The 20,174-nt window shown below is 39.0% G+C and overlaps 1 protein-coding gene across 1 annotated transcript in view; it reads right to left on the reverse strand.

The window, feature by feature from the left end:
- Positions 1-18,498, reverse strand: part of ROS1 (ROS proto-oncogene 1, receptor tyrosine kinase) — a 117,778-nt gene extending 99,280 nt beyond the window's left edge. The window contains exons 1-5 of the mRNA XM_067011713.1: positions 18,376-18,498; positions 11,209-11,253; positions 9,053-9,112; positions 7,037-7,063; positions 2,035-2,095 (exon numbers count right to left, since the gene is read on the reverse strand). Of these exons, the coding sequence (XP_066867814.1) occupies positions 2,035-2,095; positions 7,037-7,063; positions 9,053-9,112; positions 11,209-11,253; positions 18,376-18,498 (316 nt within the window). The remainder of the gene's footprint in view (positions 1-2,034; positions 2,096-7,036; positions 7,064-9,052; positions 9,113-11,208; positions 11,254-18,375) is intronic.
- Positions 18,499-20,174: the final 1,676 nt, after the last annotated feature.

Genomic DNA, 20,174 nt, shown 5'->3' on the forward strand with positions numbered 1-20,174 from the left:
ATGTAGCAGATCCGCAGATAAATGGACCAGTACCAGATGTGTTAAAGACAAACAGGGTCTTAAGTACATGGGTGAAAAGATTCATCAGAACAAACTAAAGATAAGGTCTGTAAGCACAAATGCCATATATGTAAACTTGGTACATCTCAGTTAGTGGTACATAGACATTGAGAGCCAAATGAAAAATATAAAATAAGGCACTGATTACACTTGTACTCTAACAGAATTGTATAATTAAGTTGGTAGTATAATTTTAGAATATAAGAAAAGGATATAAATCAAAGTTTCCCAAACTCTCTCAGTTCTCTCAGATCTATTAAAGATCTCTCAGATCTTTAATATCTTAGTAATTTTTTCATGACCCACTAGAACAAAAGAATCACCTAAACCGTTCCATTTATTAAGTATTATAACTTGAGTATGTGTGTCCTATCAACTTAGTAGATGTTTGGGGAAAAAACACATAAATTGGAAGACAAAATAATATATTTATTTCATAATAATAATTATATAAATATATAATATATATAAAATATATAAATAAATTTTATTTATATAAATAAATATTTATATAAAATATATAAATAGAAATATTATATAATAAATATATAAATAAATAAAATATAATGAATAAATACATAAAATATAATAAATAAATATATAATAAGTATTATATAAATAATATATTTATTTCATCCCTAAATAAAAATAATTGCATACTACTCCGATCTGTGTGCCTATTGGGCACTGCACAACTTTCTAAATATTCTAATGAGACTGGACACCTCCATCCTTATTTCCTGTTCCATGTTGTATTCCTCATGGTATTTGCTTTTTATCACAGCAACACCAAAAAAGCAGGATTGTAAAGATATGATAGCATAGAAAGGAATGTAGTGCACTCCATTATTTATACCATCAATTACCTCTGGCTAGTAGTTCCTGTGATGTCCAACAGACATCGACTACCCTGTGTTTTCCTCAATATTTAAAATGCCCCACACCTCCCTGTGAGGTAGATGTGATGCCCTGGGAAACCTCAGTGCACAGTTTGGAAACCACAGAATATAAATTTTATCCACAACTAACTCCCACTACACAGAAGGTCAAAAATGTAATAGCACTACCCCTCCACAGAAATGTCAAGGAGGGTCTTTTGTGGGACATTAAAGGGCAGAAGCAAATCAGGATAGGAAGGCAAGATCCACCTTCCAATTTCCATCAGCCACTGAGAGCAAGGAGCAAGCCACTGAAACAAGGACTACAACTTATGGAAGAACCAATCATCTCTTGTTCTGGAAGGAACTGTCTATCTCCCAGTGGGAGGAAACACTGGGGAATTCTGGAAGAGTTAGCTGCTAACATATAGGCTATAATTTATCAAAGCATTGGTCCTTCAGAAACCACTAGAGAATTAACACACTTGGGCAAAGTCACTTAGAGACACCCAACCTGCTCTGAAATAAGTCAGAGGGAGCTGGAAACCCAAGTTCCCTACTTACTCAAAATTTAACACTGAGAAGGATAACTTCCATATGTTGTGCAAATGTCCCAATGTCTTGTAGGGGGCCTTAACTATAGTGGGTACTCGATTGAATAACTGTTAGCTGAGTAATGAAATGTGCATAAAATAAAATACTTCTACACTTTCAGTTCATTAAAACAGTGGCATTTCCTGACATCAAGTTGCTCAGGATTCACCTTGTTCTCTCTCGTTAAGACAGAAGTAATTGCATGCACTGAACTAAGGGCAAAATCTCAAGTTCTAAACATGTCATGTGCTGTTTCCTCTGTTTTGCTCTGAAAGAAGAGTTTTGCTGAGTCTCTGTCAAAATGGCTTCCACATGTGAAGTTATCGAAAAATATATATATTCAATAATACATATATTCAATAATATAGATAGATAGATAGATAGATCATACTGAGACATAGAAGCCTAGGTATTTTAAGAGGTGGCTCATTACCCCTACATTAGCACAGGTCCCTGGAGCAGTGTAAATTATTTTCAATAACAGTTGGTTGCGTCTGCTTACCTAGCACTTCCTCTTCGTATGCACCTTCCCCGCTGCTGCAGCCGACCTCACAGGATTCTCGCTAGGGAAGACAGATAGCATGCCAGTCAGCACAGCCTTTGTACTGCTTTTGCTGATAAGCTTCAAGTAAATTTTGAAATATGAATGCCTGATATATAAGCATACCTGTATATCAAGTATTTCAGCTGTAATACTTAAATTCCCATTTGCTAGTGGGATTAGAACAACACTTCTCAATCTTTTTTGACCATGTCCCAAATTCCAAAATACATTTAACAAAACAACTTAGTACACACATACATGTTGGGGAAAAAAGATTCTTGAAATGGTATTTTTTTCCCCCGTTTTAACAGTTTTATTGAAATATATTTTACATAACCATAAAATTTGCCCATTTAAAGTACATAGTTCAGTGGGTTTTAGTATATTCAAAGAGTTGTACAATCATCACTACAATCTAATTTTAGAATATTTTCATCCCAAAAAGGAATCCTGACCTGTGATGCAATCTTATATGTTCTATTCTATGTCATTTTATTGTGACTCTTTATTCAGTAAATTGATTTCATGACCCTCTAATGGGTGACACCCCACAATGTGACAAAATACTGATCTCAACAATGCAATTATATGTTTGCCATCTTAGTCAAAGGTTTAGTGAGTTAATAACCTAAAGCTCTAGCCTAAAGTTATGCCTATTTATTTTATATATCCATGTCTTCCTTGAAAAATTTTAAATGGACTATAAACTTTATAGTAACTAAACATTTCAATGGTTGTCTTAATGCCAACGTTAAATTTTAACGTCTACAAAAACCTAATGATGATTAACATGTTTATCTCATTAACAGAAAACATAGAAAACATTTTGGTGACTGAGAGATAAATTTCCTGCAACTTTTAACAGGTGCATCAACAATAGTTAATGCGGGGTGGGGGGGGAAACTTGGAGAAAAGGCACACATCGTAAAACTACAACACAATCATGATCAATCTTCCTGCTCTCATTCAGTTTACAATACCTAGGACAACATGCTATTGTTTCTCATGATAATAGTGGAAACCATAACACAATGCATTTATTCTGAACATCCAGGTAGAGAAGGGCTGTAATTTGCAAATACTTAGCTGTCCCATGTTTGATCTGTGCGCTCAAAGGAAGCGGAGCCTGATAAGCCTAGGTTTGCTTGGTTAAGGATTAATTTAAATACTTCAGTTTGGGCTCAGGATTATTTAACTTAAGGGTTTAGTATACTTTTCACATCTTCTTTGCAGGTTTCAGTAAAATACATTCAACACATTCATTAACTGCAGAGAATAAATATACCAAGTGGGAGGAACATTATCATTAACATAGGATTTTCTTTTCAAGAAAGAAAACTGAGGAAGAAGAAAGGAGACGGAATAATGTTTATTTGGAAATGTAGCTAGTCCTGACCTATCTAAGGGTTTAAATGTTTCATTTTGCTTACTTTGGTGAAGATTGTATTTTTTTCCAGCTTTATTTAGATAAATGATTACCACCAAAGCATTAGCTAACACCTTCATCCCAACATATAATTACCATTTCTTTTTTGTGATAAGAACATTTAAGATCAGCTCTTTAGCAGCATTCAAGTACATAATACAGTGTTATTAGCTGTAATCACAATGCGGAACCTGTTAATCTTATAACTAGAAGTTTGTACTCCAAGGAGTTTAAATGTTTTCTCAAGTGGAGGCAAAGCTATTGATTAGGATTTCCTTCTCTCTCTGTCTCTCTCTCTCTCTCTTTCTCTGAGCCTTCCTCTCTCTCTCTCTCTCATCTAACATTAGACTTCAAATGAAATTATCCACTGTTTCTCAAACTCAAGTTGCCTGAAGAGAATCTAAAGGAATTCGGATTTAAGAAATTCACAGGGGGGCTTCCCTGGTGGCGCAGTGGTTGAGAGTCTGCCCGCCGATGCAGGGGACGCGGGTTTGTGCCCCGGTCCTGGAAGATCCCACATGCCGCGGAGCGGCTGAGCCCGTGAGCCATGGCTGCTGAGCCTGTGCTCCGCAGCAGGAGAGGCCACAACAGGCCCCCGTACTGAAGAAAAAAAAAAAAAAAAAAAAAGAAATTGACAGAATCTGAGCTCACAGCCCCTGGATGGGGCATTTATACAGCATATTCTAGGCTACTGAGCTGCCATTCCCACTGCAGAAGCCAAGTTCATACTTCCCAGGGGCTGCACCAGTTTGCTGTCTCTGTTCTCACTGCAGCAAGACCATTTTTATCATCATCCCTCTGGCCCCATGCTTGTGTTTCCCAGACTGGCACACCTGCTGTCGGTGCCTTTTCTTATTCCTGTAGCACAAGGAGGACATGCCCCACCATCCTCCTGGGATGCCTCTACTGCATAGTCTCCACACCAGTTGTGGCTTCATCTCCTAAAAAAATCATTCATTCACTCATCAAAAAACATTTATTGATACCTTTTATATGCCAAGCACTGTTTTAGGTTTTAAGGATATGGCAATGAATAAGACAGGCAAGTTCCCTGACTTCATGGAATTTATATTCTCTTAGAAGGGAAGAGACAATAATGGAGTAACAAACTTAAAAAATACAATATGCTCAGATATGAAAAGTGCTATGAGGAGAATAAAACAAGTCAAAGGCAGGCGGCAGGACCAGACAGGAAGGGGACTAACTTTAGCGAGGGCAGTCAGGAAGAACCATGCAGAGGTGACCCTCAGGGCAAGACCTGAGTGATTAGAAGGAGCTGGCCTTGCAAAAATCTGAGCAAGGGCAAACACCTTGAGGCAGGAATGTGCCACGTATACTCAGAGAAGAGGGAAAGGCCAGTGTGGCCAGTACAGAGAACAAGGAAGAGGGGGCAAGACGAGGCAGGGGTGTCAGCAAACACTGGCAGTCTGTATTTTTTTCTCAAATGGCAATGAGAAGCCATAAAAAGGTTTTTAGAACCTTTTAGATTAGGATAATCTAATCTGTGTTCTTCAGGGATAAGCCACCTTCCTCGCTAACATCGTTTTCCAAGTTATATTTTGCTAAGCTACCACTTGTAAAACTATTCCCTCCAAGGAACATGTGGACAGATTCCAAGCTTCCTAGGTTGAAGCACTGATGGTTGAGGAGTTTGATTTCCTAAAGGTGTGAGGAGCAGCTGAGTTTAAAATCTCTCTCTCGGGACTTCCCTGGTGGTCCGGTGGCTAAGACTGTGTGCTCCCAATGCAGGGGGACCGCGTTCGATCCCTGGTCAGAGAACTAGATCCCACATGTTGCAACTAAGACCCGGTGCAACCAAATTAATTTATTAATTAATTAAATAGCTCTGTGTTTATCTCTACCTCCACCTCTACTGAGCATGTATTACTGTTCAGTTCTACATTATTTAACGTATAAAATAGCAAAATATAATAGAAAAGAATAGAATAATTATGTGTTACAATAGAGAGAAAAGATGTACATTACAAAAGCACAGACAACTGGGCAGCACACTGATGAACAGGGAACCACCACATTAGAAACCCAGTCCTGGGCTGTTCAACGCTTGAGACACTTTAACTCTGTCTGGCTTCTAAACACAATCCTCCAGGGACTGTTTTTTTGGCTGCTTTTATTTTGGTCACATAAGAGAGTTCTCAGACAGTCTTTTTTTTTTCTTTTTTTTTTAAATCTCAATCAGGAAAGAACGTTAATTATCTATTTACGTACGGGGGAAATTTTCTTCTCTCTTTTATCTCTTCTTACCCAACTCAATCACCATCCACTCCCAGGCAGAAATCACTCAGGTGCAGGGTTGCCGCAGACTATTCAGAAAATATTCCAATTTAATTTTTTTTGTTTTTACTTTATTTTCCACTCAAAGGAAATTTGTCTATTTTACTAATGAATGACAATCTCTGTTTCGTCCTCAGGCAAGATAGGATAGTTCTGTTCTCTGGTTTCAAGGACATTTTAAGTAGAATACAGCATAGATGTTAAAGTGAGAAATAATGCAGTTTCATCATAAATACTTATTGTCAAATAAACTAAAATGAATTCCGAAGGGTATGGAATCCAGGACAGGGAAGTTTAGTTGAAGGAGATTGAGTAGGAAAAGATCAAAATCCCAAGGTCTTTCTGAAGGAAGAAGAAAGTCAAGTGCAGGAGAGGGAGCTCCTAGAGGGAGGGAGACTGGGGGCAGGGATGGCGGGGAGGCGTTGATTAGAAGAGACCTGGGCACCAGAATCTGCACAATAAGGTCCCTTATTGTCATAGCAGGAAGAAAATTAAAATTTTAAAAAGCTGTGTTTCAAATTGTTGTTGAAAGAGTTCGCTGAATAAGGAAGAATATTGTAACTAAACTAAAGGGATCTCTCCTTTTTTTTAAACATCTTTATTGGAGTATAATTGCTTTACAATGGTGTGTTAGTTTCTGCTTTACAACAAAGTGAATCAGCTATACATATACATACATCCCCATATCTCCTCCCTCTTGCGTCGCCCTCCCACCCTCCCTATCCCACCCCTCTAGGTGGACACAAAGCACAGAGCTGATTTCCCTGTGTAAAGGGATCTCTTCTAATGCACTGTATTAATGATAGCGCATAGACTTTATGGGGAAGAAATGAAATCAGCAGAGATGAGGGCAGTCCTCCATGTGCCTTTTCCTCTCTTCCTGCCACCCTCTCCCACCCAGGCTTCAGGAATCAGAACATTTCAAACCAGATTAGAGTAATATACATGTATATATGTGAATGTGTGTGTGTGTGTGTGTGTGTGCATACACACATCTATATATACATTCACATATTCATTTTATGTATGCACATAGATATATAAAGCACAGCAAATACTTATGTCAAAATGGAATTATACAGTCATTTTTATAGCCAGAGTAGAGCACTCCCAGGAAGAACATTTCTGTGCATTAAGAATGACTCAGTTTTCTTCATTCTTATTTTAACAGCTTTTTAAGGACAAGAGAGAAAGACATGGGGTTTAATGACATGTTTTCTGTAAGTGACTGACACTCACCTCCCAAACAGCAGCATAGGTATCATTCTGCATAGAAAGAAACGGAAAGGAAAATTATTGAAAATCTCTAAAGTTGTAAATAATTTTAATGACACTTAGCTAGGCATTTCTTCCAAATTAATTTCTTGCTCCACCACCGACAAAATAATCAATAAAAAAATATCAGAAGCAAGGGAGCCCGTAGATGGGCCTTCCATCCAGGAAGGCTGCTGTACAAACAGCTATAAAAATTATGCTGTTTGTTATCACTGGAGAAACGGGGATGCATGAGGTCTACTAAAAAAATCCCAGTCAGTTAAGAGGTAATCTGTCATGGACCAGGTTAGAGAATGAAGGGGTGTTGGCAGGTGCCCGGGGAGACAGAACCTGAAATGAAAACCACCAGCAGCTCTGGCTAGGAAAGGCCGGCGGGTTTCTGTGCCCAGACTTGCTGCTCCAGAGTCCACTCTGCTTCCTGAACTGTTACTGGCAACAAATGGTACTTCCCATTCACTCACTCAGCAAGTGCGATCTGAGCACCTGCTACGAGCCCCTCACTGTGTTCGGTGCAAGGGACACAGTGTGAACAAGACAGAGAGGATCCTGCCGTGATGGGCTTACATGTCAGCAAAAGATACTAATAAACATGTAACTAGACAAATAATGATTTAAATTGACATTTGGACAAAGTGCTACCAAGGAGAAGGAAAAGTGTTTTTAGAGTGGGCGTTAAGTGACTCCCATAACGGAGATCTGTGAAGACACACTATGTAAGAAAAGCTATAAGGACTGTACATAAGGAGATGTTAATGACAGATTTAAATCTCAATGCTATAATTTGTCATTAATAAAAAATGATATTACCTAAAGTTATCATGATCCTAACTGATTTAATCTCTCATTTGAACAACCTGCACAAAGCGACCCGTTTTTCCCTTTTTTAAAATAAATTTATTTATTTATTTGTGGCTGCATTGGGTCTTCGTTGCTGTGCACAGGCTTTTCTCTACTTGCGGCGAGCGAGGGCTGCTCTTTGTTGTGGTGCGCGGGCTTCTCATTGCAGTGGCTTCTCTTGTTGCGCAGCACAGGCTCTAGGCACACAGGCTTCAGTAGTTGTGGCACGTGGGCTCAGTAGTTGTGGCTTGTGGGCTCTAGAGCGCAGACTCAGTAGTTTTGGCACACGGGCTTAGTTGCTCCGCGGCATGTGGGATCTTCCCAGACCAGGGCTCGAACCCACGTCCCCTGCATTGGCAGGCAGATGCTTAACCACTGTGCCACCAGGGAAGTCCGCGACCCATTTTTAAATTACAAAATTCTTAGCCATAAGATTGGAGTAATTATAGTGTAACAGGCACTATCCCTAGCAGGGAGATTCAATTATTATCCTCATTTATCGATAAGGAAGGCAAAGTACCAAGGGTGAAGTACCTTAACAAAGTCACACACTAATTGGCAAAGCCATGATAAATGAAAGATGAAAAATAAAGTATTGGTGATGTATTTCCTATACAAAGTGGAGTAAACCCAGGTGTTTGTGCCCTCTGGATGAGATTGCTACCATGTTCCCTGAAGAGAAACTGAACATGAACTAGGACCCTGTTATCCAAAGTGTGGTCTGGAAACAAAAAGCTTTGCATCACCTGGGAGCTTGGTACAAGTGCAAAATTTCAGGTCCTGCCCCACACCTACTGAATCAGAGCCTGCATTTTAGCAAGATCCCTGATATTTGCATATTAAAATTTGAGAAGTGCAGGGCTAGGAAATTTAACAAATACCTAACATTCTACTGAAAGGCCTTTATTATTTGGAGCAACTGGTCATCTCTGGGTTCCATGGTTTGCATTAACTTCCCTCCATCTCCAGTTGCATTAATAATGTTGATCTCATTTTTTCTATTACTATGTATTACTCATACTTTTGCTTTAGAGTCAAGCAAACTAATCGAAAGCCAATGGAAGCTGAAATGGGAATCCTCTTGGAGAACGTTTCTCTTAAGGGAAACATTAGTATCAAAACAGAAACATAATTAATACTTACACACTTTAAAGTACAGTTTTCCTGATCTGCAGAGTTCCAAAAATGACATCCTTGGATGCACTACAAGAGACAATAAGAGATAATAATGACCGAAGAAGGATGATTTTTTTCTTGTCACCTGAAAGTACAAATAGTGACATGAAGTTTTTCTGAAATAGAAATCTACCAAGCAATCTGTGGCCTCACAAGGATCAGGACCTTTGGAATTCTAAGCAGAGCTGTCATATTTACAGGCAGACAGGGCTTGGTGTGGCTCAGGGTTGCTGAGTGGAGTCCAGCCTGGGGCGGGCAGGCCTGGATCCCAGAGAGCACCTGACCTTCAGGGGACGCTGTCCATTGGGTGCTTGGCAGCAGGTTAAGTCCAAGACAGCATGGCATCAAGCATATTATATAGGTCAATGGGGTGTCCTCACAAAACAAGCAGAAAGCAAAGCTGGGGACTCAGACAGAAGGCAGCCCATCAAAACCTAAGTAGGTGGACAGTTTGGGAAGTCAGCTGCCCACTAGCTAGCTGGCTTTCACCCCTTAGCTGCTCTGAAAAGCTGCTTGCAGAGCTGCACTGGCCTCCTACTGAACAGATTCAGCCAGTTCCTCCTTCCCTTACCTGATTTGTCTGTGTCTGTAATTGTGTTGACCTTTCTGTCCACAGGCCATGATGACACCTAGATCCCACCTTTTTCTCAGTTCCTTCTACTTTGCCATATCTTTTTTCCTCTCCTTACTCCTTCTGTGTTTGTGTCCTATCCTCAACCTTTTCTCTTCTCACTCTTCAAGTTCTCCAAGTGAACTCATCCCCCACCTCAGCTTTAACCTTCCGAGGTGTCAATAACCCCCAAATGTGAACCTCAGCTAAGACTCATTCCTGAGGTCCAGACACAGATTTCCAATTGCTCATTAGGTATCTCCATTTAAATCCCTACAATACCTCAAATTCAGCAAATGAAACATCAGATTCCTCACTTTCTACCCTCTGATTTGCTCTCTCTCCTGTGTTTCCCATGAATATGCTTCCATCTTCTGAGCTGTCCGAGCCAGGAACCAGGGTGGCTTCTCTTTCTGCCATGCCCTTGCCCCATGGACAATCCATCGTCAAGTCCTATTGACTCACTCCTTCGTTACCTGGACTCTATCTGGGTTCCTCGCTCACTCACTGCCCTTGCTTTTCTGTGCCTGCCACCGCTTGCCAAACAGCCTCATGAGGGACCTCTCTTGTTTCCACACTTGGAGTGATCTTTTTAAAACAAAACCTAATCATATCCTTCTCTTACCTAAAACCTGGTGTGTCACTGAAACCAAATTACCAAACTGGTACTCACAGCTCTCCACCACGTGGGCCTGTGTAGCTTGCCAAGCTCTTCTACCTGCCATCTCTGCACACACGCCCTGTCCTCCAAGCAAGCTGAAATCCTCCTCTTCTCCTGCACCAGTCAAGCTCTCTGAAACCGTTGTGTCTTGGCACAAAGGGCTCCCTCTGAGCGGTGTACCTCTCCCCTCTAGTCCACCTTTCTAGTTCTAGCTATGCAGGCAAGCAAGTGCTTTTCCTCTTGTGTATTCTCTTTGCTCCTCCCACACACTGCTGATCTGACTCTCGCATGGCTGCCTGGCCGTGGTTTTATCCATGTGTCTGTCTCTCCTACAAGGTTGAGAGTCCTTTAAAACAGAGACCCTATTTTACTCATTCTTAAGTCTCTACTACCCAGCACAGTGTCTGGTTTAGACTTACACTTGGAGTCCCTAAACACTTGTTGAGTAAATGGATACAGGTGCAGAATAGTGATAAAACCATAAATGTAATTATTAGAAGAACTAGCAGAGACTATCTAATCCAACCCTCTCAGAATACACATACTTTAGGAGTTTTAACTACATCTCAGAAATTTTAAGGAATTTGCCCAAAGCCACACAGCAATGTAGACTCAAGATCATGGTCGTGGCTTAGTCCTGTGCTCTTTCCACTTCAACACACTGTTCCAGAACTCATGTTTGAATACTCTGTGATTCAGACTTCTCACTGTTTTCCATTCAGCTTCCTCCATCAGGCACAAATAAATGAGCTTTTACTTAGGAATTATTCTATGGTAATCATACCTGACCATTGTCCCTTTTCTATCAATGCAAACACTATACAGTCCCAGGCGGTGGAAGCGATTACTCACCGGTTCACTCAGATTGTATGGTGTGCTGACATCAAGCTGTCTGCCCTGAAATAAAGAAGGAAGGAGTGAACACCCCTATCAATCTTGTGTTCAGTATAACTACCACACCTTTTCTTTAAAGCTTCCTGGAGTAGTGTTGCCTCCTCAGTGTTTTCTAACTGTAAAGTAAGGAGCCAACTGGTTTTTTTTTGTTGTTTGTTTGTTTTTAAGATGTTGGGGGTAGGAGTTTATTAATTTATTTTATTTTTTTTGCTGTGTTGGGTCTTCGTTTCTGTGTGAGGGCTTTCTCCAGTTGCAGCGAGTGGGGGCCACTCTTCATCGCGGTGCACGGGCCTCTCACTGTCGCAGCCTCTCTTGTCGTGGAGCACAAGCTCCAGACACGCAGGCTCAGTAGTTGTGGCGCACGGGCCCAGTTGCTCCGCGGCATGTGGGATCTTCCCGGACCAGGGCAAGAACCCGTGTCCCCTGCATCGGCAGGCGGACTCTCAACCACTGCGCCGCCAGGGAAGCCCTCCCTGGTCATTTTTGAGTGGAGTCCTTCATGATCAGAAGGACTTACAAAGGTTGGCGATGCTGAGTCTATGATAATCAGATATGCACCCAAAGAGCCTTACATGGATATGATCTAATCGTCAACCTGCCTCACTCACTGACTGAGAATTATAGGCAGAGGAAAAGTAAGTGAATATTTTTAGTAACTAATTGGTACTGAGCAGAACGTCCCCTTAAAAGTTGCTGAATTTGAACCATTGAATTGGAGAGGTGATTAATTCATCAAGGAGCACGCCATCTGTCCTGGGCTGACCCAGCACTACAAGCAAGATACGTTCCGAGAGACAATCGAAAATCTATAGGGGCTTGGGAGGTGGCTTAAGCATCTGTTGTGGCCTTCCAAACAGTCGGTGCTTTTCAGAGGGAAGAGAAAAGGCGACCATTACTGAGTTCGTGGAGCACTCTTTCTCCCTTCCATGTAAGCACCATCCATTTTGCTCTCCATTCTCTCCAGCATCTAGAACGGTGCCAGAGGGATAATGAGTGTTCAATAACTATAAGCGGAAGGAATAAATCCATGAATTCAACATGGTCTACTACTCAGGAATGGTCCAGAAGCCATGTCTCTTGGAAACATCATCTGGTGACCTAGCATCATGGGGGTTTACTTGAGAAGTAATCAGACACAGGAAACAAAGGACAAATGTTGACTTTTTTCCTCTCATTTGATGTGTAAATAAAGATTCCTCTAATCTCCATTCCCTACCACTTGTATTTGTAGGGAGAGGAGAAGAAGGCTTAATAGTTTTTTGTTTTTAGATAATAAGTATATAGAGAGTAAGAACTGTATTGTTTAGATTAATTGTACAACCACATGCTTCACAGTTCTTTGTTTTCATAGTTTTGTTCAAAATGAAGCCTTTGATTCCCCTTTGTGTGACTGAAACACAACCATACACAACCAAGTGTAAGATGGTGAATTTGCATTTGCAATTGAATTTTTTCCTACCCCTTCAAAAAAATCAGGGTTAGTGGGCTTCCCTGGTGGCGCAGTGGTTGAGAGTCCGCCTGCCGATGCAGGAGACACGGGTTCGTGCCCTGGTCCGGGAAGATCCCACATGCCGCGGAGCAACTAAGCCCGTGAGCCATGGCCGCTGGGCCTGCGCGTCCGGAGCCTGTGCTCCGCAACGGGAGAGGCCACAACAGTGAGAGGCCCGCATACCGCAAAAAAAAAAAAAAAAAAAAAAAATCAGGGTTAGTTCATAAAAGCAAAAGGGTGGATGCTGGGTAGTTTTTAAACAATAAAGCAACATGTTTCTTGATGACCATAAAATCACATTGTAACAATATTAAGTGCTTCTGTTGGCAGCTCTCAAAATTAAATTTAACAGGCTGAATGGCATGCCCATAAATGGTCTTGGGCAAGGTAGCTTCCTAAGTTGGGTCTAGGGGGTTCTGATGAAGCAGATTTGTCAACCCTCTTTCCTGATCTCCACTCGCTCTCCATCCCCTTCATCCTCATTATCACAGCTAACATTAGTGAGTGATTCCCACCTTCCAGCCACTCTTCTTGGTGTTTTACACTGTCCTATTTAACGTCCCAACAACCCTATTCAACAGGTACTATTGATAATTCCATTGTGCAGCTGATACCCAGGGAAGTTTTATAAATTGTCCAGGTGTTAGGATCTGAATAGCGCACGGAGCCTCCATGCCTGTGCTCCAGGGCCTCCAGAGCCTGTGCTCTTAACCAAAGCACGGATGCCGCCTGTAGTCTGCCCCAAACTCCTCACGTTGGAGTTAGGATCCTCGTCGTTTAACTTAGTTTCACCTGCTCCAATTACGTGCTTGAAAGACACAATCCCAGTCCCGGATCTTAAAAGCTCAACCCAGGGCTTCCCTGGTGGCGCAGTGGTTGAGAATCCGCCTGCCGATGCAGGGGACACAGGTTCGTGCCCCGGTCCGGGAAAATCCCACGTGCCGCGGAGCAGCTGGGCCCGTGAGCCATGGCTGCTGAGCCTGCGCGTCCGGAGCCTGTACCCCTCAACGGGAGAGGGCCACGACAGTGAGAGGCCCGCATACCAAAAAAACAAAAATAAAAACTCAACCCAACACCTACTTCTTGGCACAAGCTTTTCTATCTTGCCCGCCTCAGCCGGAACTAATTTCATTCTTTACTTCCTACCCTAATAATGAAACAGAGCAGACTGATCTGTATTTTAATCCCACATATGATATTTGCTCCTGATGTGATATTTTGAAAGTTACCTATGCTGTTTAAACTTAGTATTCTCATCTGAAACATAAGTAGGATAGTATTAATAAACATAAAGTTCTGTGAGGTTTCAATTAAATCATATTTTCATTTTTATAGTACAGTGCCAGGCACTTAGAAATCTAATATTAATATTATGTGCAAATTTGCTATAAACAGCCTTTTGCAGACATATCGTTAGTTATGCAATAATCTCTTCAGATAAATTTCTTGATGTTCAGTGTTAAAAGTGTATTTTCTCTTTTAATTTTGACATTTATTAACCCACTGTTTTCTAGAAATCTATCAACTTACATCCTAACCAACAGCACATGAAAGTCCCAGCTTATCTAAACTTGGCCAACTGTAAAATTTTTTATCTCTGCCAATCTGATAGAAGAAAATTGATAATTCATTTTTTCTGTGCAACTCTATGGTTGCTGTGAGGTTGAACATTTTTCACATGTTTTTTAACCATTCATAGTTCTTTTTTAAAGTAAGTCTTCATGTTCTAAACTTAATTTAAATACTCCTATATATATATATATGAGTTGGTAAAATTGTGTTTATCACAATTTTATCACGTAAAGCTTTTTTATCACGTAAATTTATCACGTAAAGCTTTTTTCCATTCTTTGGCTTTGTTTTTATTGTCTTCCATTTATTGTCATATAGTTAGTTTCTAAGAAGTTGAATTTATTAATAATTTCTTTTAGTGATCCTGGATTTTTGAAACAGGCTTCTTAAGGCATTCCCACTCCAAGATTATAGAAATATTCATCCCTAATTTATTCTAATATTTTTATAGGATGAGGTCTTGTTTTGTTTTGGTTTTGCTATTTGTCTGTTTGTATTTAAATCATAACTTTTTAAAAATGCCTCCTGGAATTTATTTGAATCTGGTAGTGATGCAGGAGTTGGATTTTTTTTAATCCTTTTTTTAAACTTCTTTTTTAAAGGAAGAAGTACTGTACTTTTTACTTTTTTTTTTTAAGCAGCTTTAGGTTTCCAGCAGAATTGAGATTATTAAGGTACAGAGATTTCCCATAAACTCCCTTTCCCCACACATGCATAGCTTCCCCCATTATCAACACCACTCACCAGAATAGTACATTTTTTTAGTAAGGACGAACCTACATTTGCATAACCATAATCACCCGAAGTCCACGTTTTACCTTAGCTTCACTCTTGGTGTTTGGACAAAAGTATAATGAGATATATCCCTCATTATGATATCAATACCATACAGAGTATTTTCACTGCTCTAACAATCCTCTGTGTTCTACCTGTTCATCTCCTCCTAGCCCAATGCCATCCGTCTCAACCCCTGATCTTTCCAGTATCTCCATAGTTTTGCCTTTTCCAGAATGTCATACAGTTGGAATCATACAGTATGCAGACTTTTCAGATTGGCTTCTTTCCCTTAGTAATATGCATTTAAGTTTCCTCCAAGTCTTTCATGGCGTGATAGCTCATTTCTTTTTAGCTTAGAATAATATTCCATTTCCTGGATTGCCACAGTTTACTTAATCTTTCGCCTGCTGAAGGAAGGAGTTAATTTTCATTCTAAATGAATGGCCCCACTTTGGTTTGAGGGATCATCTTTATCATATTCCACACTCCCTTGTGTACATGGTATTGTTTCTGGAGTGTATTCTGTTTTACTGGCTTGTCTATTCCTATACCAGTACAAATTGTGCTAATTTCTGGATATTTTATGGAATTTTTGGATTATGGTTTTGTTCCATTATCTTGTTATACAGTTACATATTGATATACTAGAAAGGTATTGATGTTAGTACATTTTTTTAAACAGGACAACCTTCTGAATCCTATACTTTCTAATAGTCTTTTTCTGAATTGAGTTGATACTTGTAAAAGAGCACTTCTGAACACTAGGTCCTCAGCTGTTGGGATTTATTACTCAAAAAAAGAGTTTTGTTGCCAAAGAAGATCAGAAAATTGTGATTAAACAAAGCCATTAATATGCGGTTGTGTCCTGTGGATCTACAAAAAGAGGGTATGGCTAAAAGCATTTCCATAAATTATTTGACCATGAATCTCTTTTTTTTCTTTATCATAAAGGATCTCACAATACTAGTGTTCTGAAGAACATTATTTTTTGTTCTCTGCAGCACACGGCATATGTAATTTTTAAAATATCAGGTCAGTTAATACACTCAACTAATACATACAGATTCCTCCATTAATGTAAAACCCATGCTCAAGCATAGAACCCTGATTTGTGCATTTGGGGACAGCAATTCTAACATTCTTTTGTACAAGACTCTTTTGTTTCTTTTTAAAAGACAAAGATGCCTCAATATCAAGAACCACCCAGTGAGAATAATATAATATACATCCAGTTAGAGTCTCAGAAGGCAAGAAAAGGATATAGTAGAGACAACCTTTTGAGAAATGATGACTAATAATTTTCTAGAAATGTTGAAATACATGAATTAGCGGTTACAGGAAGTATGTTGTATACCCAGCATGATAAAGCAAAAAAAATTTTAATTAAAAAAGAAAAAGGACCACCCAGTGAAATCGAAGATGACCTTCATAGCAAAAATCCAGGCTAAAAAGGATAGCACAGAAAAAAATTCAAACAGTGAAATAAACTCGAGCACTTTTCCATATCTTTCCTCTGACCCATGGCTCCGCTCACTGTTCTTGCACCGAGCTTTTGTCCCCCCAGCCCCCCCGTGTGGGAGGCCAAGATGGAGGACATGATTACTGTCAGATTGGCAGACTAGGTCTTCTGCCACTGCTGCATCAGCTGTGCCTTTCTCTGTAGGTGGTGAGCGGAAGGCGACTTGGCAAAGGACAGACTGTCTTACTCCTCCTGCCAAACCCTGAAATCAAGGAGCCCACACACAAAAATAAGACAAAACTAAGCTTAGCTAAAAAATAAAATAAATAGAATAATAGAAACAACCAGCATCAGTTTTGATAGTAGGGAAATTAATAAACAAATTATAGTGGTACATTCATACGATGGAATATTCTAAATATATTAAGGATCCTGTTTCCATAAAAACTTCAGGGTATAGGGGAAAACCCACAATGTAATGCACAGTGAAAAAGCTGGGTACACAACTGTGTGAAAAATTATATACATACTTGAGGAAAAACACTGAAAGAAAATACAATGATAGGTTAATAGTGGTGGAATTATAGGATTTTTTCTTTTATTCTTCTCTAGCTCTTCTCTATCTTATAAATATTTTACAATGAATATGTACTGTTATAGTCAGAAAAATTTTTAATTTTTTAATAAAGAAAACATTTAACAGTCCCATTTTTCCATGTTTAAATTTAGATTACAACTGTAAAAACCTAAAGCACACAATTCTATATTCGTAGCAGTGAAGTCTTCAGCAAAGATTTATATAAAATACCAAACTATTTTATAAAAGTGCTACTAACCATAGTAAGCCTAAGTAGTGTTTTAAACTATAGTTTAAATTAAACCAAGAGTGTAACACAAATATGTTTCTTTTTTATTCTACCACAGACTTCTATCTCCAATACCTTAGCATAATAGTGAATATTATATTTAGTACTTTTATTATTTTTAAAAGTATGACTATAAGTATTGTCACATGTAAGCTATCATGCTATTTCCTTTGTCTTTAGATGAGAAGAGTGCATCTTTCCCTGGCTAGAATGTATTTGGTTTTTAAAGTTGATTCAGTGACTGTTTTAAGCACAACTAAGTCCAAATAACTGAAAAGACATAAAACACTATATATAGGAGGAATGACACCCAGAAATGAGAAGGAAATCATAAATGTCCAGCAAAACTCACCAAAAGAATTACAAATGCACAGATAGAAAGAAATTTACAAACAATTCTGTCTTTTAATAATAATTATTATATATAAATATATAATACATAAAATAATATATAAATATATAATAACTAATAGTAAGATTAAATGTTCTCTGTGGCACCTATGTCTGCTTCCCTCATCATCTACCTCCCGATACAGTCATCCATCCACAATATAAATAGTACTGCTGCCTGCAATTAGAAGGCATTGCCCTGTGGCCGAACCTATTTCATGCTTCAAGACAAATATAAATGATTTTGTAATAAATGAGTTTAACTGATATTTTTTAAGGTGTGCAAAATTGATTTTATTTAAGCCTCCTTTACCCAAAACCCGTGCCCCCCCTTCAAAAAAAAAAAAAAAAGATCTATGAACAGATAACTTAAAGAAAAAAGTAGCTCTGCCCTACCTTCTGTAATGACTAATGTTCCTAACTTATTTTGGAAAAAGAATCTTTCTTGCCTTGCTACCAGCTTCTCATGAGAAAACTTCTCATAAAGATAAAATAATTCAAGCATTTGTAACAAGCTGAATTCTACATGTTCTAATTTCTACAAAGACAAATATTAGACCAGGAAAACTTACCAGGTTAGTTACACATGACTTCAGGCAGCTGTTTAAAATTGTACACTGTACCACAGAAATCCATATGCAGCCAAGAGTCACAAAACTGACAAGTTTCAGAACAAGCCAGTAAATGTTCTTCATCACTTCACCAATGGCGGATTCTTAGATGAACTTTCTTCTCATTTTCTCCATTTAGCTATCTGAATTCTTTGGGTTTCATCACTTCAGTTGAACGAGTGGCTGGTGGATTTTTTGGGTTGGTTTTGATGTGTTGGAATATCTTTGCCTTTTAAAATAGTGTTTAGACCTTTGAATCCTAGATAGCTTGTATCATTTCCATAACAGCTATTTCATAACGTAGCTTCCTTTTACTCCCATAAAGAAAGTCACCCACTGCATAAAGGTTAGGTCTCAGGAGAGCGTTTCACACGGAAAGTAAACAAAGTAGAGAACGCAAATTGCACTTCAGCAAGCATGTGACACGTGCAGCCTGAGACGGGATCAGACCCGGTGGATCCTCCACCACTTCACTTCTTTGAGGTTTGTTCAGCTACGCAGGAAATTGGGTTTTGACCGTCTATGCTTTAGCAAACAGTAATACTATTCTGATAATGAATTATCAAAGAAATCAAAGCGCCCAAATCAAATGATGCAGCAGAGAGAGAAAACAGAACCCTTCGAAACCAAATACATATTTCAAAATGAAAAAGCAAACAAAGCTGCAATTAATAGACAAATACTCGGAGGGTTAGCTAAAGACAAGGAAGTTTGTTAGGGAGCTTTCAGAACTTCACTACATATTAACTAAAACACAGCCTTATTAGGTCTATTGAGACAGAACTGAAACCAGCCACCACAGAAACCTAAGATATGTCCCAGTGTAGCTGTCCTGAAAAGCAAATATTGTACAAATTTCAATCAGCCCAGCATCAAGATAAAGTTTAAGCCTGAAACAAAGAATTTGAAATTTGCACTGTACAGAAGTGAGTCATTCTGGATAGCTACTTTTTAGATTGCTGAGGGTTAACTCTTTAAGGCTAGATATTTTCGTGTTGATGTTCTTTCTTATGACAATCTGAAGTACCAAATCAACTTCCCTGTCTTCTTAAATAAATTATACTAATGTAACTTGAGTTTTTCTTAATGGCATGAAGTTCTCATTGTGAGCAACATCCGCATGAGGGTTAGTTTTGAGCTGAACATCTTTTAGTAAATGCTAACCAAATTGGTGAACAACATAAAGAAGAATGGTACTGACTCCAGAATTGACCTCTAAAACCTGTTCTCTTGAAAAAATTCCCCACTGTCTGCCTGCTCTTTGTTCATTTTCTGCATTTTAAAGAACGTAGATTAAAGAATATGCAACTATCCAACTTCTTGGTCAAAGGATATGGCCATCTTTCTACAAAAGCATTTTTAAATCACAGAATAAACTACCTTGCCTAAGGGATTTTCTCATCCCAACAAAAGATATCTTCTTCACTGTGCCACCAGTGCCTTTGTCTTATTAGCACAAAATAATATTTGTAACTTTTACTTCACTAACAAAGTGGACCACTAAGTACTTCCTTGAAAACCTAAATACATTCTTTACTCTCACTTGATCTAACTCTTTGGTGGGATGTGAAAAAGAAGTATCCTTACAATATCAAGACTTGTGCTTATTCTGGTTTGGGGAATCTAACCGGTACATAGATTTGCACTTGTGAAAAATGGAGTATGTTCAAAGATATTTGTTGTAGAATTAATTATATTAGCAAAAGACTTGAAACAACCTCAAAGTTCAATAATATAATACTGGATCAACCAATTCACAC

Source organism: Kogia breviceps, chromosome 13 (genome assembly GCF_026419965.1).
Source record: "Kogia breviceps isolate mKogBre1 chromosome 13, mKogBre1 haplotype 1, whole genome shotgun sequence".
NCBI classification, from domain to species: Eukaryota; Metazoa; Chordata; class Mammalia; order Artiodactyla; family Physeteridae; genus Kogia; species Kogia breviceps.